At 35.4% G+C, this 27,500-nt stretch overlaps 1 protein-coding gene across 1 annotated transcript in view; it reads left to right on the top strand.

Annotated features, from left to right (window-relative positions):
* Positions 1 to 6,647: 6,647 nt before the first annotated feature.
* Positions 6,648 to 27,500, top strand: part of zbtb7c (zinc finger and BTB domain containing 7C) — an 84,885-nt gene continuing 64,032 nt past the window's right edge. The window contains exon 1 of the mRNA XM_073935693.1: positions 6,648 to 6,773. Coding sequence (XP_073791794.1) covers positions 6,689 to 6,773 — 85 coding nt within the window. The 5' untranslated portion in view covers positions 6,648 to 6,688. The remainder of the gene's footprint in view (positions 6,774 to 27,500) is intronic.

The following is a 27,500-nucleotide window of genomic DNA, read 5'->3' as shown; positions in this document are numbered from 1 at the left end:
TGCTAAAGTATCTCATAATGGTAGAAAATAATTCCAAAAGGCAACTGACTGTGTAAAGCCACAAAAAACAACACAAAAATACAATGTATACGCCAAGTTCAGCAGCTAATCAGCCAGAATCAGCTGAGGTGACATACAGGAGACCTAGCTGTCACTCAAGTGGCCACGCCCTTAATTATGCAGACTTAATATAACCTAATATAACAGAAACAGAGGAGTTATAAATAAATTCCCCCCTTCACAGTTGTCATGACAGGTAATATTAGCTATATGAACCCAAACCATTCTTTGTACCAGGCTGTAAACACCCTTTTTTCTGCTGTAAAGTCGGCCATTTTAACATTGCGCTCAATAGAAATCGGCTCTATTACGGAGTCAGGGCTAGCTGAATTCCGATGAATTGGAGTTTCAGTTAATTTCGTATTAGCTTCACGAGGGAGAGCGGAGTGTTGCCGCTTGGCTCTAACCCATTGTTGGGTCAAATAAGGACAAACCCAATAGTTAGGTGAATAATGCCATTTCAATTCAATTGAAAAAAATTAACCAACAGTTGGTTTTGTCAATATGTGACCCGACATTAGGTTACAGCAACCCAGAATTTTTTAGATTGTATGATTTTTCAATTATTAATATTACAGTAGCATTTATCAACATGCAAACAAAACTACACTCAGAAAATGTGCTGGGTCATTTGGACACAATTCTGCCTAAAATATGGACAAAACCAATCGATGGGTTATTTTTTATTATTACATTTTTATTACCAAATTTAGAACAACATTTTTGTTGTTTTTTTATTACATTGTTGGGTTGGGGAGAAATTTAGCAATAGTTTTGTCCATATTTAACCCAACATTTGTTTACAACAACCTTTTTTTAGAATGCATTATTCAACTATTTGATTAATGTTATTAATAGTAGTATTGATCAACATAAAACTACATTAAAACAATTTCAACATTTTTTTTTACTATTATTAAATTTATGTCACCAAGTTTATGATTTTTTTTGTATTTTATTACATCGTTCGGTTGGGTTAAATGAAAAATCCAATAGACCATTTCAATGTGGTGAGGCCATTGGCCCATGAACATTTCCTCCTTGTTGTCAAACTACTTTATTACTGTAACAAGAGGCAATTCAATCTTATCTCAACGTTAAAACAGCTGTCATAACATTATTTATCAATATGTGGACCTTTCGGGATTCTTGGGAGCTGTGAAAAATTCAAATGTAAACAGGCAATGCAGTAGAAACATTGTTATGGTTTACATAACTTAAAATAATTTGACCCAACATTGGGTTATAACAACAACCCAGCATTTTTTTATGAATTTAATTTTATTAAGTCAATTAAAATGATTAATAGTTAATCAACAAACAAACAAAACTTATTATTATTTAATTAATTTATTAAATGTATATTAAATGTATATAGTCTATATATATATTAATTATTTTTTTCCTTATTTATTTATTTTTCTTTATTATAATTTGTGATGTAATATTATAGTTTATGTATTTATATATATTTTTCGTAATTTGATTTATAATATCAAAGCTATTGACTATATGTGAATGTGTGTACGTATTCATGTGTATGTATATGTATATATGAACGATTGTGTATGTATACATATGCATGAATGTATATGTTGGCATATATGCGAGAGGAGATCATGTGATCCGGAAGTGTATAAAAAGAAGCACCTGATTGTGATGAACATTGTCTGATGAAGAGCCGGCGGCTCGACAGTTACACGCTCTGTGTCAGCCTTTTTAATTTAATAAATTTGTATTTTTGGAGCCTTGGTGTTGCCGCCTTTGATTTACATTTAAATGTATATTACCAAATTAAACACAACATTTTTTTTATTACACTGTTGAGTTGGATTTGATTTGACCCTATAAATTTAATAAAAAAAATAGCCCAATGGCAGATTTTGTCCATATTTAACCCAAAATTTGGGTTAAAATAATCTAGCATGCTTTAGAATGACTCCAAATAAAAAATAAGCTGAATAAATGTGTTGTTTTATTTAGCCAGTGTGTGTTTCTGATCTCCCACAGACTCATGCGCTCGTGTCTTGACTTGATTAATGGATTGAGATCCTCCTCCTCCTGCAGGAATATCTGATCTGCAGGTAAACATCATCTCTAATCAAGCCGTCTGCAGAGTCAGGAGCTCAGTAATGTGTTTATCAGCTTGTGTAATACAGCACACCTGCATTCAGGCCCACGACCACCAAACCAACACATGTTTACACCACATCACACCCATACACAGCATCACCAGTATAGACAATAAACATGCAGCCTACATACTGAGCTATGTGACGATTCACTTACTAAACAAACACTGTGCTGTGGGCAACTTACAAATCAAGCACTGGAGTATTACTGGCAGCATCATTGAAATTACAAAGTACAACAGTATATTAATAAAACTGTATTAATAAATTAAATATACACACACACACACACACACACACACACACACACACACACTAACCGGTCACTTTATTAGGTACACCTTACTAGTACAGGGTTGGACGCCCTTTTACCTTCAGAACTTCCTTTAATCCTTTGTGGCGTAGATTCAACAAGGTACTGGAAATATTCCAAAGAGATTTTGCTCCATATTGACTAGATAGCATCACACAGTTGCTGCAGATTTGTCGGCTGCACATCCATGATGCCAATCTCCCGTTCCACCGCATCCCACAGGTGCTCTATTGGATTGAGATCTGGTGACTGTGGAGGCCATTTGAGTACAGTGAACTCATTGTCATGTTCAAGAAACCAGTCTGAGAGGATTCAGTGACATGGAGTGTTATCCTGCTGGAAGTAGCCATCAGAAGATGAGTACACTGTGGTCATAAAGGGATGGACGTGGTCAGCAACAATACTCAGGTAGGCTGTGGCGTTGACACGATGCTTAATTGGTACTAATGGGGCCAAAGGGTGCAAAGAAAATCTCCCCCACACCATTACACCACCACCACCAGCCTGAACCGTTGATACGAAGCAGGATGGATCCATGCTTTCATGTTGTTTTCACCAAATTCTGAGCCGACTATCCGAATGTGTCAGCAGAAATGGAGACTCATCAGAGCAGGCAACGTTTCTCCAATCTTCTATTGTCCAGTTTTGGTGAGCCTGTGTGAATTGTAGCCTCAGTTTCCTGTTCTTAGCTGACAGGAGTGGCACCCGGTGTGGTCTTCTGCTGCTGTAGCCCATCCGCCTCAAGGTTGGACGTGTTGTGTGTTCAGATATGCTCTTCTGCAGAGCTCGGTTATATCGAGTGCTTATTTGAGTTACTGTTGCCTTTCTATAAGCTAAAACCAGTCTGGCCATTCTCCTCTGACCTCTGGCATCGACAAGGCATTTGCGTCCACAGAACTCCCGCTCACTGAATGTTTTCTCTTGTTCATACCATTCTCTGTAAACCCTAGAGATGGTTGTGCATGAAAATCACAGTAGATCAGCCGTTTCTGAAATACTCAGACCAGCACGTCTGGCACTAACAGCCATGACACTTTCAAAGTCACTTAAATCACCTTTCTTCTCCATTCTGATGCTCAGTTTTAACTGCAGCAGATCGTCTTGACCATGTCTGCATGTTTAAATGCATTGAGTTGCTACCATGTGATTGGCTGATTAGAAATTTGCGTTAAACAGTTGGACAGGTGTACCTAATACAGTGGCCGGTTAGTTTATATGTATATATACAAAATGTACATATAATTGTGATGGACATGTATACAGAAAGTATAAATAGATAAATAAACATGACTAGCATGTTCTCGCATAGAATTATATTTACAGTGTATTTCAGTCAGCATATAATAAACTCTCCTCCTCACTCTGTATCATATAAAACTCACAACACTGATGGACTGTGTGCTATAAAACTCCCCCACATCAGTTCTCTGACTTCAGGACATAAAAAACATGTATAATTCATCTGCAAAATCATTAACATACTGATACAGTGTGGCGGACGCAGTGTGTGTCTTCTGCATTTATTCACAATGTAAAATGTGCTCAGGTAACATGCCAACTCAATCACATGCACGGCTTTTCGTTGTAAATTCAGTAAAAAAACAATTATAATGGGGCGACACGGTGGCTCAGTGGTTAGCACTGTGGCCTCACAGCAAGAAGGTCGCTGGGACTCGATACCCAGTTGGCATTTCTGTGTGGAGTTTGCATGTTCTCCCTGTGTTGGCGTGGGTTTACTCCAGGTGCTCCGGTTTCACCCATAGTCCAAACACACGAGCTATAGATGAATTGAAGAAACTACATTGGCCCTAGTGTGTGTTTGTGTGTGTGTGTGTGTGTGTGTGTGTGTGAATGAATGAATGTGTATGGGTGTTTCCAAGTACTGGGTTGCAGCTGTAAGGATAAGATTTTACACTATTAAAACTATTTTAAAACACATACACATTTAAAAGTCCCCACAATTCACAGAAATCCAATTGTGTGTGTGTGTGTGTGTGTGTGTGTGTGTGTGTGTGTGTGTGTGTGTGTGTGAGTGAATTTGGTAGTTTCTGTGCATGTAAGCAAATTTGAGAGTTTGTGTGTGTGTGTGTGTGTGTGTGTGAGTGTGTGTGAATTTGAGAGTTTGTGTGAATGAGCGACTAAGTGTGTGTACCTATAAATGTATCAAGTGTGTAAGGTGTATGATTGTGTGTGTGTGTGTGTGTGTGTGTGTGTGTGTGTGCCAAGTATGTTTATGCATTTAAGTGTGTAAGGTGGATGTGTGTGTGTGCTTGTATATGTGTCAGGTGTGTTTATGTGCGTGTTTGTGCCTATAAATATATGTCAAGTGTATCATTGTGTGTGCATATGTGTGTGTGCCAGGTATTTTTAGTTGTGTGAGTGTGTCAGGTTTGTGTGTGTGTGTATAAATGTGTCAAGTGTATGATTGTGTGTCTGCGTGTGTGTCAAGTGTATGATTGTGTGTCTGTGTGTCAGGTGCTTGCATATGCGTGTGTGTGTGTGTGTGTGCGAGTGTGTGTGTATGTGTGTGTGTGAGCGACTGTAAGTGTGTGTATAAATGTGTCAAGTGTATACCTATGTGCCAGGTGAATGATTGTGTTTGTGTGTGTGTGCCAAGTATGTTTATGCGTTTGAATGTGTCAGGTAGGTGTGTGTGTGTGTGTGTGTGTGCTTGTGTATGTCAGTTGTGTTTATGTGCTTGTTTGTGTAAATTAATGTATGTCAAGTGTATCATTGTGTGTCAGGTGAATGTGTGTGTGTGTATATGTGTCTGTGTTTGTGCCAGGTTTGTTTATGTGTATGAGTGTGTTAGGTTTGTGTGTGTGTGTTTGTGTGTGTATAAATGTGTGTCAAGTGTATGATTGGGTGTCTGTGTGTCAGATGTATGGATGTGTGTGTGTGTGTGTGTCAAGTGTATGATTGTGTGTCTGTGTGTTTGGTGTATGGATGTGCTTGTGTGTGTGTGTGTGTGTGTGTGTGTGTGTGTGTGTGTGTGTACCAGGTATGTTTATGTATGTGAGGGTGTAAGGTTTGTGTGTGCGTGTATGTGTGTGTGTGTCAGGTGTGTTTATGTGCGTGTTTGTGCCTATAAATGTATGTCAAGTGTATCATTGTAGTGTATGTGTGTGTGTGCCAGGTATTTTTTGTGTGAGTGTGTCAGGTTTGTGTGTGTGTGTATAAATGTGTCAAGTGTATGATTGGGTGTCTGTGTCAGGTGCATGCATATGTGTGTCAGGTGTATGATTGTGTGTGTGTGTGTGTGTGTGTGTGTGTCAAGTATGTTTATGCGTTTGAATGTGTCAGGTAGGTGTGTGTGTGCTTGTGTGTGTCAATTAATGTATGTCAACTGTATCATTGTGTGTCAGGTGTATGGATGTGTGTGTAAACGTGTGTGAGTGTGTCAGGTGTGTGTGTGTGTGTGTGTGTGTAAATGTGTCAAGGGTATGATTGTGCGTCTGTGTGTCAGGTTTATGTATGTGTGTGTGTATATGTGTCTGTGTGTATATGTGCCAGGTTTGTTTATGTGTATGAGTGTGTTAGGTTTGTGTGTGTGTGTGTTTGTGTGTGTATAAATGTGTCAAGTGTATGATTGGGTGACTGTGTGTCAGATGTATGGATGTGTGTGTGTGTGTGTCAAGTGTATGATTGTGTGTCTGTGTGTTTGGTGTATGGATGTGCTTGTGTGTGTGTTTGTGTGTATGTGTGTGTGTGTGTCAAGTGTGTTTGTACCAGGTATGTTTATGTGTATGAGGGTGTCAGGTTTGTGTGTGCGTGTATGTGTGTGTGTGTGTCTGATTGTGTATATAAATGTGTCAAGTGTATGATTGTGTGCTTGTATGTCAGGTTTGTGTGTGTGTGTGTGCGTGTGTATAACTGTGTGTCAAGCGTATAATTGTGTGTCTGTGCATCAGGTATATGGATGTGTGTGTATATGTGAGTGTACCAGGTGTGTTTATGTGTGTGAGTGTGTCAGGTGTGTGTGTGTGTCTGTGTCAGGTGGACACGTGCGGCCGGCTGCCAGCATACTTTAGGTTTGGAGGGAGGGTTGGGTGGGTGTGAACTTTTGTTTAGTCTCTCTCTCTCTCTCTCTCTCTCTCTCTCAGACACACCTTCAGTGCGAAACACAACTCCTCTCCTTATCAGAGTGTGTGTCTCTCTCTCTGCCGTCTGCGTTCACTTTCACATGTTAGAGTCGGAGGATAGCAGTGTGTGTGTGTTTCCTGACTCGCAGACTCTTCTCTCCGCTCCAGCAGCAGCTACAGCTAAAGGTCAGAACCGCTCTCTGTCTTTCTGTTTCTGTATCCATGAGCTGCTCCATCACTCTCTGTTTCAGTGTGTGTGTGAGTGTGTGAGAGTGTGTGTGTAATGGCATTTGTTCCCCCACCCCCTCCTTCTGTGCCATTAGAAAGTCTAATACAGTAAAATGAGCTGACAGGTCGGGACGGGGGTCTGATGATATCGCAGCATCACTCATTATCAGAGGAGCTCAACTTTACATATGGGGAAAGTTCAGTGCACTGTTGCTTCTTATGATTTTACTTCACTCTGATGCTCATTCTGAATGATAAATACATTTGATTTGTAATATTCTGCTATTGTAGGCTTTGATCGAGTACTATCACAGTATTTTTACTTCACTCTGATGCTCATTTTGAGAGAGAAATACAGTTTATTTTTAATATCCAGCTATTTTAGGCTTTAATGGAGTATTGTGCATCACCTGAAAAGTGCTTTCCTTTAGTTTGTAAAAACTTAATACATTCGATTGAAATATTCTGCTATTTTAGGCTTTAATTAAGTGTTATGTCACCTGAAGAGCACAATATTGCTTTCATTTAGTTCGTTAAAATGTGCAATACACTTGATTTATATGATCTGCTATTTTAGGCTTTGATGGAGTTGTCACAGTTTATTTACTTTACTCTGACGCTCATTTTGAAATGTAAATAAATTTGATTGAAATATTCTGCTTTTTTAGGCTTTAATCAAGTGTTGTGTCACCTGAAGAGCACAATATTGCCTTCATTTAGTTTGTTAAAACTTAAAATACTCTGCTATTTTAGGCTTTGATCGAGTACTATCACAGTATTTTTACTTCATTCTGATGCTCATTTTGAGAGAGAAATACAGTTTATTTTTAATATCCAGCTATTTTAGGCTTTAATGGAGTATTGTGCATCACCTCAAAAGTGCTTTCATTTAGTTTGTAAAAGCTTAAAATACATTTGATTGAAATATTCTGCTATTTTAGGCTTTAATTAAGTGTTGTGTCACCTGAAGAGCACAATATTGCTTTCATTTAGTTTGTTAAAATGTGCAATACACTTGATTTATATGATCTGCTATTTTAGGCTTTGATGGAGTTGTCACAGTTTATTTACTTTACTCTGACGCTCATTTTGAAATGTAAATAAATTTGATTGAAATATTCTGCTTTTTTAGGCTTTAATTAGGTGTTGTGTCACCTGAAGAGCACAATATTGCCTTCATTTAGTTTGTTAAAACTTAAAATACTCTGCTATTTTAGGCTTTGATCGAGTACTATCACAGTATTTTTACTTCACTCTGATGCTCATTTTGAGAGAGAAATACAGTTTATTTTTAATATCCAGCTATTTTAGGCTTTAATGGAGTATTGTGCATCACCTCAAAAGTGCTTTCATTTAGTTTGTAAAAGCTTAAAATACATTTGATTGAAATATTCTGCTATTTTAGGCTTTAATTAAGTGTTGTGTCACCTGAAGAGCACAATATTGCTTTCATTTAGTTTGTTAAAATGTGCAATACACTTGATTTATCTGATCTGCTATCGTAGGCTTTGATGGAGTAGTCACAGTTTATTTACTTCAGTCTGATGCTCATTTTTGAATGAGAAATGCATTCGATTAAAATATTCTGCTGTTTTTGGCTTTAATCAAGTATTTTGTGTCACCTGAAAAACACAATATTGTTTTTGTAAAAACTTAAAATACATTTAAGTTAAATATTCTGCTATTTTAGGCTTTGATCGAGCATTACCACAGTTTATTTACTTTACTCTGATGCTCATTCTGAAGGATAAATACATTTAATTTAAATATTCTGCTATTTTAGGCTTTGAGTATCATCACACTTATTTACTTCACTCTGATGCTCGTTTTAAAATGTAAATAAATTTGATTGCAATATTCTGCTTTTTTAGGCTTTAATCAAGTGTTGTGTCACCTGAAGAGCACAATATTGCTTTCATTTAGTTCGTTAAAACTTAAAATACTTTGGATTGAAATATTCTGCTATTTTAGGCTTTAATCAAGTATTATCACAGTATTTTTACTTCACTCTGACGTTCATTTTCAGAGAGAAATACATTTTATTTTTAATATCCAGCTATTTTAAACTTTAATGAAGTATTGTGTGTCACCTGAAAAGTGCTTTCATTTGGTTCGTAAAAATTTGAATTGAAATATTCTGCTATTTTAGGTATTGAGTATCATCACACTTATTTACTTCACTCTGATGCTCATTTTGAAAGGTAAATACATTTGATTGAAATATTCTGCTATTTTAGACTTTGATTGAGTATTGTGCGTCCCATGAAAAGCATAATATTGCCTTTATTAAGTTTGTAAAAACGTAATAAAAAAAAATTTGATTGAAATATTCTGCTATTTTAGGCTTTGATTGAGTATTGTCACAGTCTTTTGATTTCACTCTGATGCTTATTTTAAAAGAGAAACACATTCAATTTAAATAATTAGCTATTTTAGGCTTTGATCGAGTTTTGTGTCACCTGAAGAGCACTATATTGCTTTTATTAAGTTCTAAAAACCTAAGACATTGGACTGAAATATTCAGCTATTTTAGGCTTTAATCAAGTATTTTGCATCATCTGAAACAAGCTCAATATTGCTTTTGTAAAAAAAACCTAATACATTTAATATAAAATACTGTATTTTAGCCTTTGATCGAGTATTATTACAGTTATTTACTTCACTCTGATTCTCATCTTGAAAGGTAAATAAATTCAATTTAAATATTCTGCTATTTTAGGCTTTAATCAAGTGTTATATCACCTGAAGAGCACAATATTGCTTTCATTAAGTTTGTTTAAACTTAAAATACTTCAGATTAAAATATTCTGCTATTGTAGGCTTTGATCGAGTATTATCACAGTATGCTTACCTCACTCTGATGCTCATTTTAAAAGAAAAATACTTTTTATTTTAAATATTCTACTATTTTAGGATTTAATCGAGTGTTGTGTCACCTGAAAAGCACAATATTGCTTTCATTAGTTCGTTAAAACGTAAAAAACATTTTATTTAAATGATTATGATGATGAAATGAGTATTGTCACAGTATTTTCCTTCACTCTGATACTCATTTTGAAAAATAAATACATTTTATTTGTAATATTCTGCTATTTTAGGCTTTGATTGAGCATTGTTACAGTATTTTACTTCAGTCTGATGCTCATTTTGAAAGAGAAATACATTCAGTTTAAATATTGAGCTATTTTAGGCTTTGATCAAGCATTGCATGTCACCTGAAAAGCACAATATTGCTTTCATAAGAACCCAAGAGGCTGATTCTTGAAGCTGAAATGTGCATAATTAATTTATTTTTTATAAGATTATAATGCAGTCATTGGTTAAATGTCACTTGAGTTGTGTAAGATGTTGCTATTGTAAAAGTTTGGGTATGTTTGTGGGTCTGATCTATGGTGATGAAAATTAAACGACTTTCAAAATTAGTCAATTTGAAACCTTGATTCATTCATTCATTATAAGTCACCTGAAGAGCAAAGTGTTGCACTTTTTTTTTTACACTTTTACACTTACAAGTAATTTTAGACTACGTTTTTTTTAAGCTAAATGTCAATTTAATTCATCCTTTTTATGTTTACACTGTAAATAAATCCTGGTTGCCTTAAATTTTTATGCTGAATTAAATTAAGCTTATGAGTCCATTTAACTTATATTATGTTAAACTGACTTAAAACTGCTTGCATAACTTATAAAATTAAGTTAGAACATGATTAGTTTAGTTTAATAGGCTAAAAACATATGCTGTCATGACTAATTGTTCGTGTAATTTCTTACAACGTAGGATCCTTCAGTAGAAGTCAACTGAACAGCATAAACAGTTTTGTATATTAGAAATTAAGAATATCATTTTTAAAAATGAGTGTTTTTATACTTCAATTATTCATTATGTCATTTTATCAGCGTGATATTTTGATTTTTTAAACTTCTGCTCATATGTGAGAACGATCTTTAACTTAAATAGCAAATAATATTCTAAATTACTCAATTTTAGACCTTGCAGCATTTATTAAACATCACTTCAATGACAAGATATTACTGTCAGAAAAACCTGTAAGTATTTTAGGTTTTAGGTTCATTAACTCACTTTAAGAGAATAATAATGTTTTATTATAAGTATTTTAATGAATATTCAAGTTATAACCAATGAAATGCGATATTTAAAAATGGATCTATTTTAGGCTTGGAATCACTCATTATGTGTCAAATGAATGCCACAATACTAATATTGCAAAAATGCAAAGTTGTTTCCAGGTGTATTTACGAGTTAATATAAAATATAAATTATATATTAATAAAAACATAAATAAAAAAATTACAAATAGAAACATTCACAATTTTACTGGTGAGAACTGTAATATTGTTGTCTTAATGATTGTTTCAGATTTAGTTTGAGTAAAAATGGGTTAAAGGGATAGTTCACTCAAGAATGAAAATGTACAATTGACTTGCTATCAAGTGTAACTAAACCTTTACAAGTTTCTTTATTCTGTTAAACGCAAAAGAAGAAATAAAAATAAAGAAGATGAAAGAAACTCAGAGGTTTGGTGAAGAATGGGTAAATGATGACAGCATATTTCTGTGTGCACTATCCCTTTAAGGAAAAAAAGACACAAGTACAAAAACCCTGGTCAGCCACAATACAGGTTGAGTGAGCAATGCTGTCGAAAGATTAATTTTTATTAAATCTCATCCGAAATAAAAGTTTGTATTTACAATTATATTTGTGCGTACCGTGTAGTTTTGTATATATAAATATATGCATGACTACATTGTATAAAATGTTTATATWTATTTATATATATATATATATATATATATATATATATATATATATATATATATATATGTGTGTGTGTGTGTGTATATATAATACAAATAATATATAAATATAAACATGTAAACATATTTATTTTGTGTATTTTATGTACAGCATGCATGTTCATCTATGTGTAAATATACACAATATATATGTACCGTATATTACTTCCAAGGCCGTTTAAATCAAAGATGATATTTAGCCGCACCATGTTGGTGTTTCATAACATCTCATTCATATGACGTGGGTTGTTAGCCCAACGGTGAATGCCCAACCTGGACGACCAGGACAGTATACATGTATATATTATGCAAATACAAACCTTTATCGCAATTAATTGTTTGACAGCACTAGAAAAAAAACATTAATTAATACAAATTTTTTAAAGGTAATTATATTAACACTTAAAGCCAATTTCAGAATTCAAATTTTAGACTTCACATCACAAATGTAACATTCCAGCTCGACCCGCCAGAGTTTAGAACACTCATTCCAAAGATTAAAAGAATCTTAAGAACATCGGTTCCATTTTATAAACATAAAGAAATTCTAAAGATTCAAATCTGAAAACACCAACGGTCATCATCAAGCTGCGACTTCCATATTACAGAAACATACAGTGCTCAGCATATATGAATTCACCCTGGTTGTTGCTAGATCAGATACTGTTGCGGCCGGAAGTTAACACAAATGATGTACAATATTACTATTATTTTTTTTAATTTCCCATTTATTGCATTTTAATAACGTCTAAACCCAATTGTCACAGTAACATAAATACTTTAGTACCAAGTATTATATGTGTTATTTATTAAATTACCCAATAAATAGTATTTTTGAACTTCTACCCCTAGCCTAAACCTAAACCCAACCATTACAGTACTGTAAAAACAGTAGTTGCACAGAGTATTATTTGGGTATGTATTAAATTACCCAATAATTTGTAGTTTTTTTTTTTTTACCTCTAATCTTAAACCCAATCGTCACAGTACTGTAAAAACATTAACTATTGTTATACAGTGTCATAAAAATGATGCTATATTGATGTGCATATCCTCTTCTGTATCTAGACTTTACCAAACACCCCTCACAAATCTCTCATTCAATTTAATACCTTCGATAGGATGCTTAACAATATTATATCTGTGCATATACATTAGATTAGACAGTACTGGAGCCAAATCTGGAGCTCATCTGACTAAATAACTTGTGATTAAACTAAAAAAAATTAAAAAGAGCAAAATACAAAGAGAAACTCAACAAATTATCAAATTTTGTTGAGGTTTGTAATATTTTTTCTCCAATATTTTGCATGAATTTAAATGTATAATGTATTTCTAAAGACTTTCTGTGACTAACATATTATTTTAATAAATATATCCATTTAATAAATCTTTTTTGTTTAAATGCACCAAAATGTACTGCTCAAAACAATAAAGGGAACACTTAAATGTTATACAATGTAACGCCAAGTGTTCCCTTTATTTTTCGAGCAGTATACATTCCCTATATTCACTGATATAAATATCGGGTGTACCCATTTGAGCACTGTACACAGAGAGAGACTGAATGCGGGAAGCCTCATTCATTAATCTGTGTGAACACGAGCGCTTCATCTGATCTCAGGATGAGCAATCTGTCGTCTTAAACGCTGAAATATTCAAGCGTGTACATTCAGCGTGTGAACACAGTATATGGTCCTCGTTAAAAGAAGCTTTGTTCGCCATGCCATATATCAGGTGAATGGGCAGATGACCATGAGCTTTAATTATTCAAGCGTTTTCATTGTGAGTGTGACGGCCACCAGATTTGCTTTCGGATGATCGCGGCATGTTGGAGCAGCTCTGATTAAACCTGACTGTGATTCCTGCACACACACACACACACACACACACACACACACACACACACACACACAGGGATGGGGTTATCCGGGGATACGCACCACACCTTTGTCTGTCGAGTCACTAGGACAAGGTTTATCAAAGTTGAACCTGATCCCGAGCAGTCTTTTGTTACACGCGGATCTGTTTACAGCGGCGTGTTCTCAAACAGCATCCAGATCTCTGCGGGAGGGTGTGGGAACCAGAGAACCAGAACAATGATCCAGATCTCGGAGCAGTTCTGGGGGTACCACACTGTGTATGTGCTGATTAAAACACACACACATATATATATACAGTTGAAGTCAGCGCTATTAGCCCTCCTGTATATAAATATTTCTCATATGATGTTTGACGGATTCAGGAATTTTAACAGTATTTCCTATAATATTTTTTCTTCTGGAGAAAGTCTTATTTGCTTTATTTCGGCTAGAATAAAAGCAGTTTTCCATTTTAAGGTCAATATTATTAGCCCCCTTTGTTTTCGCTTGTCTACAAAACAAACCATCGCTATACAATGACTTGCCTAATTACCCTTACTTGCCTAATTAACCTATTTTACCCCTTTTTTCAAGATTTAAGATCAGTCTTTTGTGTCGACAGAATGTGTCTGTAAAGTTTTAGCTCACAACACCCATCAGATTAATTATTAGACATTTCAGAATATTGGATTTCTCTGCTCTGAACAACCATGTAGCTGTTTTTGTGGCCTGTGCCTATAATGCTAGTTCTCCCTGCCCATCGTTCCCATGTGCCTGTTAGAGTGTGCCTCCGTCTCCGACTCGACTGCCTCAGATACACAGACAGACATGAAGGACGCAGATCTCACGTAACGTTTGAGAGAATAACTACAGTAAGAACTTTCCCAATGATTATTTGATGTATTTGTTGTGGAGTTAAGTCAAGCCTTTCTGCAACGACGAGTCACATACAATGTTGTTACAAAGTTCATGCACATACACACACACACACACACACACACACACACACAGTGCATGTTTAACTTTGCACTCTTTTTGCACAGCAAATGTGACAGGATACACATTAATATCCACTGCTGTATGGATATCTGTTATGTTAATGTACAAAATAAACCTGATTTAATGTCCTCAAACCGGGATTGAAGCGTTTTTTTTAATTTTATTTTTTATAATTGTACTGACATGCAGCTGTGGTGATGAATTACAGAGATTTTATGGTCTTGCACTGTTTTAAAAACGTTTTAAGCTTGTAAAACTCACTCTTGATCATATTTGATGGTGATTGATGATCACAGAGCGCAGAACAGATCTTTTAATCTCAGTTGCTTTGTGCACGTCTTGTCTTCTTGATATGATTATACGCGTTACTACAGAGACATGTTGCTGTTAATCAAATCAGTGGGCAGGGAAATCGTTCTTCTACGTCACGTTGCGGTGAGCCTCAAAAAAGGTATATTGTTTATTGAAAGAAGCAGTGAGATTATAGTAAATACATTTCTGATTAAATCTGCTGATATATCATTATATAGTAATATGTTGTAACAGATAATATAGATTTTCAAGTATATATATTACTCTCTCTACAGTACAATGTAATACATATATATATATACATATATATATATATATATATATATATATATATATATATATATATATATATATATATATATATATACACACTCACACACACACACACACACACACACACACACACACACACACACACACACACACACACACACACACACACACACACACACACACACACACACACACACACACACACACACACACACACACACACACAAACACACACATATATATTTCCTCTATTTTAAATATTTCCCAAATGATGATTAACTAAGCAAGGAAATGTTCACAGTATGTCTGATAATATTTTTTCTTCTGGAGAAAGTCTTATTTGTTTTATTTCGATTATAATAAAAGCAGTTTTTAATTTTTTAAACACCATTTTAGGGACAAAATTATTACCCCCTTTAAGCGATATTTTTTCATGATAGTCTACAGAACAAACCATCGTTGTACAAGTACTTGCCTAATTACCCTAACCTGCCTAGTTAACCTAATTAACCTAATTAAGCCTTAAAATGTCACTTTAACCATTATAGTGGTGTCTTAAAATATATAGTAAAATATTTTTTACTGTCATCATGGCAAAGAGAAAATAAATCAGTTATTGGAGATGAGTTATTAAAACTATTATGATTAGAAATTTGCTGAAAAAAATGTTCTCTCTGTTAAACAGCAATTGAAGAAAAAATAAACAAGCTAACTAAAAATGTCAGGGGGGCTAATAATTCCGACTTCAACTGTGTATGTTTATGTATATATCATATGATATATATATACCATATGATATATATATATATATATATATATATATATATATATATATATATATATATATATATATATATATATATATATATATATATATATACACATATATAATGATAAAGTTAGGACAATGAATGTTTTTATGTTTTTTTTAACTTACTTTACAGTCAGTATATATTTTTAAAAGGTGCACGAGAAGATGGTTTTATTGCACTAAAAGTGGTATTAAATACACTCACCGGCCACTTTATTAGGTACACCAGTCCAACTGCTTGTTCGTGTGAATTGCTAATCAGCCAATCACATGGCAGCAACTCAATGCATTTAGGCATGTAGACATGGTCAAGACGGTCTGCTACAGAGCATGAGAATGAGGAAGAAAGGGGATTTCATGGTACTTGGTTCCAGACGGGCCGATCTGAGTATTTCAGAAACTGCTGATCTACTGGGATTTTCACGCACAACCATCTCTAGGGTTTACAGAGAATGGTCCAACAAAGAGGAAATATCTAGTGAGCAGCAGTTCTGTGGGCGCAAATGCCTTGTTGATGCCAGAGGTCAGAGGAGAATGGCCACACTGGTTCCAGCTTATAGAAAGCCAACAGTAACTCAAATAAGCACTCGATACAACCGAGCTCTGCAGAAGAGCATCTCTGAACACACAACACATCCAACCTTGAGGCGGATGGGCTACAGCAGCAGAAGACCACACCGGGTGCCACTCCTGTCAGCTAAGAACAGGAAACTGAGGCTACAATTCACACAGGCTCACCAACATTGGGCAATAAAAGATTCTGATGAGTCTTGATTTCTGCTGTGACATTCTAATGGTAGTTTCAGAATTTGGCGTCAACAAATAAAAGCAACATCTATGCCACAAAGGATTAAGGCAGTTGTGGAGGTGTCCAACCCGGTACTAGTAATGTGTACCTAATTAAGTGGCCAGTGAGTATATATTCTTAAAAGTACTGAAATAGTACATTATAAGCATATTTCAGTTTGCGTATATATTTATTAATTTCATGGTTTGTCAAAATAGTACAGCTAAGTACACTTAATTGATATTAAGATTATTTTAGTACTACTAAAGATTACCTTTCAGTATATAAAGTACAAAATTAGTTACCGAAAATAAAGCACTTTAAGTACATTATTTAAGTAAACACTAACACACTTATTATTTAAATAAAATGTATATTTTAGTGCACGTTTTTTACCTGGGCAGTCAAGTTTGGTTATAATGCAGTTGGTAATATAGTAAGTTTAATAAAATGGGGTTAAAGCATCGTTAGTTATTAATTAGATGATATAATATAACTAAATAGCCTTGATTAATGCTTTACTAAAGTAGCAATAGTGATCAAATAGACAATAATGATAATGAAGTTTATTTACAGTCATTGATTTATCAGATTACAATAATAATCAGCTTTCATTTTAATAAAGGATAATTATAGAAAGTTCCAGTGACAGGAGAGCAACGTGAAGTTGTATTGTTGTCAAGTGTAGTTGTACAGTAGAGCGGCTGTATAATGAGCTGTACAGTAGTGCTATTGTTTAAGAACAGAACGTTTTTTTTCTCCTATCTGAGCACTTTGACCCAAAATGTGTGGTTAATTTCCTGTTTTGCGATGAGTGATTAGTCATGTGACCATGTGATGTGTAGGAGCATCTCAAGTTGTTGAAGGCTTACTGCGATATCATTCAATCCTAGCAATCGCAGAGTTTATAAATAGAGGCTCGTCGTGCGTGACCATAGTGATGGATTTCAGAACACACACTACCACATTACGTGCTTAATACCTATAACTTCAGAACACATACACACTTCATACCTACTGATATTTAAATTAGCTATAACTTCAGGAAATTGGATACGAGTTTAGAATTGAGTGTACATTTTGTGTCTCCGAGGTGTTAAAACATGTTTATTATATTTTAACACTTCAGTTATCTCTATCTTTAAGTATTAGTTGTACCGTATGTGCATTTAAGGGGATTTTGTCTTTAAAATACACCCCCTGAATAATACATTCAGCTTAAACTATCATGAAATTATTAAATCTGAATTAAAATACTTTAAGTAAACACACAATTAAGATGTTAATTAGATGTTTGATTTGTGTGAAGCATCTATTTTTGTAGTATTTGTAATTTTTGTTATATAAAAAAAAAGCATTTTGTGTTTGAATCTATGTTCTGGTGAACTCTGTTATATTGGTTATAAAATGGCAAAACAATCTGAAAAGCACTGATAGGAAAACAGAGTGATGTCACTTCCTCTGGTGGGAAGGCATTGAGGTGTGTCATTATTTTAAAATTGTCAAACATTTTTTTCTCATTAATTTGTACAAAATGTTTAGAAAAGTACTTGATAAATTATTTGTCAACTCTGTTACCTGATTATTTCAGTGAGTTTCTCATTCATTTATTATTTTTTAAATAATAATATGATTATTAGACATGCCATGTGGTGTCTGGTTTGAGGTTAGCATCTTGAGCTAAAGCAGAAAAAGTGGAAAATGACAACTCCGTTATCAACAACTTGTTATCGTCTACTCTGTTACTGTCAACTTTGGTAACGTCAACTCTGTTAACGTCAACTCTATTATCGTCTACTCTGTTATCGTCTACTCTGTTAGTCTACTCTATTAACGTCAACTCTATTATCGTCTACTCTGTTATCGTCTACTCTGTTAGTCTACTCTATTAACGTCAACTCTATTATCGTCTACTCTGTTATCGTCTACTCTGTTAGTCTACTCTATTAACGTCAACTCTATTATCGTCTACTCTGTTAGTCTACTCCATCATCGTCTACTCTTTTAGTCTACTCTATTATCGTCTACACTGTTAGTTTACTCTATTATCGTCTACTCTATTATCGTCTACTCTATTATCGTCTACGCTGTGTCTACTCTATTATCGTCTACACTGTTAGTCTACTCTATTATCGTCTACTCTATTATCGTCTACTCTATTATCGTCTACACTGTTAGTTTACTCTATTATCGTCTACTCTATTATCGTCTACTCTATTATCGTCTACACTGTGTCTACTCTATTATCGTCTACTCTATTATCGTCTACACTGTGTCGCCTCTATTATCGTCTACTCTATTATCGTCTACTCTAATATCGTCTACTCTATTATTGTGTACTCTGTTAGTCTACTCTATTATCGTCTACACTGTTACTGTTAACTATTATCATCTACTCGGTTACTGTCAACTCTGTTACTGTCAACTCTGTTATCATCAACTTTCTTTTGTCGTAAACTCTGTTATCGTCAGCTCTCTTACAGTCAACTATTTTACTGTCAACTCTATCATTGGCATCTCTGTTACGTTCAACTTGGTTTCTGTAAACTGTGCTATCATCAACTTTCTGTTGTCGTCAACTTTATTATTGTCAACTCTGTTACTGTTAACTATTATCGTCACTTTGGTTAGTGTCAACTTTGTTATCATCAACTCTGTTAATGTCAACTCTATTATTGTCATCTCTGTTAATGTCAACTCTGTAACTGTCATCGTCAACTTTGTTATCCTAAACTCCATTTTCGTCAACTCTGTTAACGTCAACTTTTTGTTATCTTAAACTCCATTATCGTCAACTCTGTTATCCTCAACTTTGTTATCTACAGCTCCATTATCGTGAACTCTGTTAACGCCAACTCTTTTATCGTCAACTTTCTGTTATCTTCAACTCCATTATCGTCAACTCTGTTATCGTCAACTTTGTTATCGTCAACTCTGTTAACGTCAACTTTGTTATCTTCAACTCCGTTATCGTCAACTCTGTTAACGCCAACTCTGTTATCGTCAACTTTCTGTTATCTTCAACTCCATTATCGTCAACTCTGTTATCGTCAACTTTGTTATCGTCAACTTTGTTATCGTCAACTTTGTTATCCTAAACTCCATCATCCTCAACTCTGTTAACGCCAACTCTGTTATCGTCAACTTTCTGTTATCTTCAACTCCGGTATCGTCAACTCCGTTATCTTCAACTCTGTTATCGTCAACTCTGTTAACGTCAACTTGGTTATCTTTAACTCCGTTATCGTCAACTCTGTTCAACTTGGTCATCCTAAACTCCATTATCGTCAACTCTGTTAATGCCAACTCTGTTATCGTCAACTCTGTTAACGTCAACTTTCTGTTAACGTCAACTTTCTGTTGACGTCAAATTTCTGTTATCTTCAACTCCATTATCCTCAACTCTGTTAACGCCAACTCTGTTCTCGTCAACTTTCTGTTATCTTCAACTCCATTATCGTCAACTCTGTTATCCTAAACTCCATTATCGTTAACTTTGTTAACGCCAACTCTGTTATCGTCAACTCTGTTATCGTCAACTCTGTTACTGTCAACTTTTTTACTGTCAACTGTTATCTTCAACTCTATTATCATCAACTCTGTTATCATCAACTTTGTTATTGTCGAATCTGTTATAGCCAAATCTGTTATGGTTTTAAAAAGTTTAACACTAAGCTAAACAAACCAATTACAATTTCAGTTTACTGTAAAATTTTCACTTGCTGTATGTCATTCCAATTCAAGGAAAATGTTCTGAACTGAGTCAAATATCCACCATTCAACTAAATGTAAAAGACTCTATCGTGACTTCTGAATACACATTCTGAAACCAATGCCAGCTTTAGACTTTCTCTAAGGTAAAATCAGGACGCAACGGTTTGTACCCAATTCACCACACATGCCTTTTGAAGATGAAGAGAGAGGAAAGAAAATGACACCCAAAAGCGCTTGATTTTAACTCTCTGTTTGACTGTGTTTTTTGGGGCAGCTGCGTCATCAGAAACAGAAGTGTTGTTGTGTGTGTGTGTGTGCGCGCGCATGTGAATCCCCTAATTTTCTCTTCCGCTCGAGATCTGGACAAACTCACTTTTTTTAGTAAGTTATAAACACACATTCATAGCATAATCCTTTTGTTTATTTAGCTATATGTGTCAATATTTACATTTATTTTAAATGAAAATAAATATAAAGTAATAAGCGATGAGTTGGTCATCATCAGAAAATTAACCCTGATGTTGAGGGGGAGTATTGTGTGATAATGAAACTAGAGAGATGGATCAACTGCTGCTTTACGATCTGACTTGAGGAGTATGTTTTTGCAATAATGAAACTATAGCATATATTTGGATCGTCGGTGGCTCAGGACAGTGATAAATAAAACCGTCCGAATCAAGCATTTTAGATGGCTGTGTCTTATGTGTGCAACTTATTCATGATGTTTTTTAAGGCCTTTGATTCATTGATGGAAACAGCTTTAAAACTTGGCAAGTCATGTAATCAATTATCACTTATTCCTTCTCATTTATTACAACAAATATCATACAGTTTAGGAAAAATTAAGAAAGCTCTAAAAGAAATCTCAATTTCTCTACATTTATGATTTATAGTTGTGTTTAATTGTTTTATTGTGTAAAATACAGATTTAATAGGACATTTTTATGCATAAAAAAGGTTTGTTTATTTTTAGGCAATGCAAATGTTTAAACTTCGGGAAGAGTTGACATCATTATTTGGAAATACCCTGATTTTTAGGCGCAGCATATGGAAACGAGATTTAAAAAGCAATGGGGAAAAAAACAATGCACAAATTACAGAATTTTGATTAGACATTTGCAAATAAAGTTATCAGACCTTCATAATACGCTCCAGGGACAGACGAGTCTTCACTAAGGCCATCTTCCAGCCTAAACCACGGCTAATGAAGTTCTGCACAAGACTTTTGGCCAGCGGAGAAATTAAAATGGTCGTGCCCAACTGAGTCTGGTTCCCTCAAGGTTTTTTTTCTTCACTCCCATCAGGTGAAGTTTTTTTTCCCTCTCTGCTGTCGCCACTGCCTCGCATGGTTCAGGATTGGTAGAGCTACGCATCGATGAATTGGCTCTTCAGTGTTTGAACTCTCAGTAATGATTAAATCACACTGAACTGAGCTAAACTGAACTGAACTGAACTTAAACACTAAAACCTGAACCACACAGTTACTATGACCATTTATGTGAAGCTGCTTTGACACAATCTACATTGTAAAAGCGCTATACAAATAAAGCTGAATTGAATTGAATTGAATTGAATAATACCTCATGATTACAATAGATCTAGAAAAAAAATAAGTATTTAATTTAATTTCTGCAGGTCAGAAGGATTGCATGGTATTTGTAAAAGAAGTGTATTCTGCTCATCAAGGCTTGGTTTATTTGATCAAATTACAGTAAAAACAGTAACATTTGTATGTGTTGTTTATATATTTATTTCAAATCAAAACATTTCTACATTAATATTGTTTTCATTTAATTTAATCCTACAAATAAATGCTGAATTTACCACATCATTAACTCTATTATTAAAATTATCATTAGCAAATCAATAGCATTAAAGTCTTCAACGTCACATGATTCTTCAGAAATCATTCTAATATGAGCTAATTTGATGATGAGGACACTTTTTATGAATATTATTAATCTGCTTTATATAATCTAAAAAAAAACTAGTGGGTAACCAAATATTGGATCAAATATGGACAAACTCATCTTTGTGGGTTAAAAGTGTAATTTAAATACATTATTTAGTGTGTATTGTTTGAAAAAATTTGTTTTTCAAGCTCTTCTTATCAAAAGAAAAACATTTATTTGAGGCATAATATGTTTTATTGACACATTAGAGTTTTACTGTCACTTTTGATCAACTCAAAGACTATCCCCTATCATATACCCGGCGCAGTGTGGCGCAAGACGCGGCGCAATAGTCTTTTGCTAGTTTCAGCTTGGCGCAAGAGTCGTTTTGAGGCGTTGCGCTACGCTGTTTAAATAGCAAATGCATTAGCGCTCATTTGTTCTGGTCTAAAAAGGAAGGCGTTCTGAGGCGGACCGCTGGCGCGTTGCTATTTTGAGAAACTATAATAGATTTTTCATTAGACCAAAACTAACCCGGTCTAAACTCCAGCGCAGAGTTGCGCCTCACTGCTCACTGCTTAATACACACAAGAGAGCAATAGGCAAATATCTTTACATATGAAAAAATTAACATATTAAGGATATATATAGGATATAATAAGAATAGATATAGGATATAAATATAAAGAATTAAAATATTACAAAACATATTATTTTCTAGCCTACATAAATATGAAAAATCACTGCTTTTATGTCTTCTTCATCTCGGGAGGCTTTTTCAGTTCATTCATAACAATTTGCTTTTGTATAATGTTATTATTATTAGCAGTATTATTTATTATATCCATATTTATATTTGTTTTATCAAAAACAAGCTTAGATTTGTCCACCTGTCAGGTTTTAGACCATATGGGGCACAGCATGTGTTTTAGGATATAACTCAGGTTTTTGAGCACATTTTGTTATTATTGTTCATTTATTCGTTTGCTGGAAATTAGAACTGAATTTAGAAATAGTTTTGAAACGAATATTTGCGCTTAACAAACAAAATTAATTATTTATAGACTAATTGATGTCTGTGCGTAAAGGTTTCCCTATCCAAGAGCGAATGTGAAAGTAGTTTCATTATCTCTCATTCTCACGCAGTAGATGCTCTGTTTAACAGTTTTCTGTTAAAAAACTGTTAACTGTTTGCTTGTGAAATGCTCATTTTTTCCACTTAGACTTACTTCACGTCCTGTAAATAGCGAATGCGCTCTTGGCGTGACGCAGCTGACTCTTAAAGGGAATGGGAGATGAGACTCTAATTGGTTTATTCTCAAAACACACCTATAACTCATTAAGAAAATAAACTCAACCCTTTTAGACCATGCGCCACGGCGCAAAGCAGATTTCCCGTCCTTAAATTAGCAAAAACGCATTCTGACACGCCCTGAAAGCGTTTGCGCCCTGCGTTTTGCGCTTTGGCATGGACCGTCAAAATAGAGCCCATTATAGTTAATAAGTACTTTTTTTATAGAGAGCAGTGCATTCTCACACTTTTCATATCTTTTAACTCTTGCAGTGCATGCATGTATAACTAAGATCATATCTTCTGAATCTTGTTACCTATTCTTTTTTTTATTGTATTTTATTTAATTTTCTCTTATAAAGATAGATGCTTTAACTATGATAGCCAAGCTGGGACCTTAAGTCGTAGTAAGGGATTAGTTTGAGTTGGGTTTGTTAATAGGGTAAAATGTTGATTCTTTACAAAGTTCTGTATACCATTCTGAAATTTGCCTTAGAACTTTTTATCCCTATTTTAAGGGGCCAAATGTCCTCACAAGTATAGCAATACCAGTCATTTTTGAACTCTTTTTGCCTCAAGGAGTAAATTGGCTCCTAAATCACACTGAATGAAGTATTTTGGATATATAAAGATGCAGATTGTTTCCTGTGAGAGCATAGAATAAATATCATACAGCTATAGAAAAAAATTAGGAGAGCACTTGAATATTTTTTATTTCGCTAGATTTTTGATTGTGTGTTTTGCGTGAGGCATACTTAGTTTTATTCTGTCAACTACATATGTAAAGGAAAGGTTGGTCTTTCAGTGCATTATTTTGCATTTAAAAGGTTTGTTTTTATTTTAAGACCATGCCATACAATTTTTTTTAACTTCAGAATAGATCAGTGTTTGAAACAACCCTGAATTTCAATCACAACAAATGTTATTCTGACTAAATAAATGAATTAATAAATTAATTAATAAAATAAATAAAGCACTTTTTTATATCTGAAATGTGCAAAATAAGAACAATCAGATCTTTATAGTATAACCAAAATACAAGTGTTTTACTCAAATCATCAGTACTAATAAATCCAGTACATCTAAAAAGAAAATATAGATTAACTGTACAGTATAAAAATTATTACGTCTATGGAAAGTCCCCATAAAGATAGCAGTGTGTGTGTGTGTGTGTGTGTGTGTGTGTGTGTGTGTGTGTGTGTGTGTGTGTGTGTGTGAGTTGATGTGTGTTTGCGTGTTTTTCTCTGGTCTTTCTGAAAAGTGAGAGCAGCTGATTGGGGAACGTCTGAACTCCTGTAGGTGTTTCCTGTGTGACAAAAGCGGCAACTCAGAGAATCACACTGCTGATGTACACACACATGCACGCACACACTCTCACAGACAGACAGACACACACACCCACTTTCTCTTCCATACACTCTCTCATACACAAATTCACACACACAAACATACACAAACTCTTTTACACACAATATTTGTCTCACACACATACACACACACTCTCACACAAACACTTTCTCCACTTTTTCTCTTACACACACACACCACACACACCATATTCAGGGTGACACTACAACACAAGTTGACTGGTCACTGCCACACTCACTCACTCACACACACACACACACACACACACACACACACACACACACACACACACACACACACACACACACACACACACACACACACAGGCAAACAAACACACACACACACAGCGTTCAGGGTGACACAAGTTTAGAAACTGATCTCTGTCAAACACACACACACACACACACACAAACAGAGACAGAAAAACGAACACACACACACAAAGCATTTAGGGCGACACCACAACACAAGTTTAGAAACTGATCACACACACACACACACACTGAGAGGGAAAGCGGGTCGTTTTGTAATGCTGCTGTAAGGTTTGGGTTTTGAAACTGGGTCCACCCACTGCTCTGAGAACTGAGGAGAGGCACAGAGGAGGGGAGAGACAGAGCCAGAGAAATGAGTGTGTGGGCCATCATTTACTCACTCACTCTGTTTAAAATAAGGACACATTGATCCACCCACCCAACCCCACACACACACACACACACACACACACACACACTCACACACACTCACACACACTTATGCACGGCTGGTTTAGTGACGATAGTGTAATCTAAAGTGTAATCTGTAATCTGAAGCCCCTTATCCATAACCTTGACCATCACAACCGAGTGTCTAACCCTAAACCAAAACTTAACCTTAATCTGATTGTGACCTTTGACCCTAAAACCAAATCTGAGCCCTCCAGCGGGCCTTTAAAGAGCTGCCAGAAGGTGTGGAGTGGCCAGAATCTGCTCACTTTACACGTCTGGCCCTCACATAGATGATCCAAAACTCCAACCAGACTGAACAAAGAGTGCTGGACATGTACACAAACCCACATATACACTCAGCAGCCACTTTATTAGGTACACCTGTCCAACTGCTCATTAATGCAAATTTCTAATTAGCCAATCACACGGCAGCAGCTCAATGCATTTAGGCATGTAGACATGGTCAAGACGATCTGCTGCAGTTCAAACAGAGTATCAAAATGGGGAAGAAAGGGAATTTAAGTGACTTTGAATGTGGTTGTTGGTGCCAGACGGTCTGGTCTGAGTATTTCAGAAACTGCTGATCTACTGGGATTTTCACGCACAACTATCTCTAGAGTTTACAGAGAAAAAGAGAAAATATCCAGTGAGCGCAAATACCTTGTTGATGTCAGAGGAGAATGGCCAGACTGGTTCCAGCTGATAGAAAGTCAACAACAACTCAAATAAGCACTCGATACAACTGAGGTCTGCAGAAGAGCATCTCTGAACACACAACACGGCCAACCTCGAGGCGGATGGGCTACAGCAGCAGAACACACACACCACTCCTGTCAGCTAACAGGAAACTGAGGCTACAATTCACACAGGCTCACCAAAACTGGACAATAGAAGATTGGAGAAACGTTGCCTGCTCTGATGAGTCTCCATTTCTGCTGCAACATTCGGATGGTCGGGTCAGAATTTGACATCAACAACATGAAAGCATGGATCCATCCTGCCTTGTATCAACTGTTCAGGCTGGTGGTGGTGGTGTAATGGTGTGGGGGAGATTTTCTTGGCACACTTTGGGCTCATTAGTACCAATTGAGCATCATGTCAACGCCACAGCCTACCTGAGTATTGTTGCTGATCATGTCCATCCCTTTATGACCACAGTGTACACATCTTCTGATGGCTACTTCCAGCAGGATAACGCTCCATGTCATAAAGCCTGAATCCTCTCAGACTGGTTTCTTGAACATGACAATGAGTTCACTGTACTCAAATGGCCTCCACAGTCCCCAGAACTCAATCCAATAGAGCACCTTTGGGATGTGGTGGAAGGGGAGATTCTCATCATGGATGTGCAGCCGACAAATCTGCAGCAACTGCGTGATGCTATCATGTCAATATGGAGCAAAATCTCTGAGGAATATTTCCAGTATCTTGTTCAATCTATGCTGTGAAGGATTAAAGGCAGTTTTGAAGACAAAAGGGAGTCCAATCCAGTACTAGTAAGGTGTACCTAATAAAGTGGCCTGGGTGTGTATATGCATAACACACACATTATTTCTCAAGCACACACTCACACACAACCTCACAGACACACACACACACACTATTATACCTGGATTCTGTTTCCCATCACTGATGATCATTTAAATAAGTAATCCATGTCAAGTTTTCACTAGCGGAGATGAAACCTGCATTACCTCCTGGCCAATAAACTGAGAATGTACAATCACAAACTATCAGTTAACAAGCACAGCTGAGCACTTTTACAGGAAATCTGCATAATATATTGATAACGTCAAAACGTCAAAGCCTTGGACTGTAGATAATGAACTTACGTGTTAACCAATTTAATTATTT

Source organism: Danio rerio, chromosome 21 (genome assembly GCF_049306965.1).
Source record: "Danio rerio strain Tuebingen ecotype United States chromosome 21, GRCz12tu, whole genome shotgun sequence".
Lineage (NCBI taxonomy): Eukaryota > Metazoa > Chordata > Actinopteri > Cypriniformes > Danionidae > Danio > Danio rerio.
The sequence above is the reverse complement of the archived record's forward strand: the minus strand, read 5'-3'. Positions and strand labels throughout refer to the sequence as shown.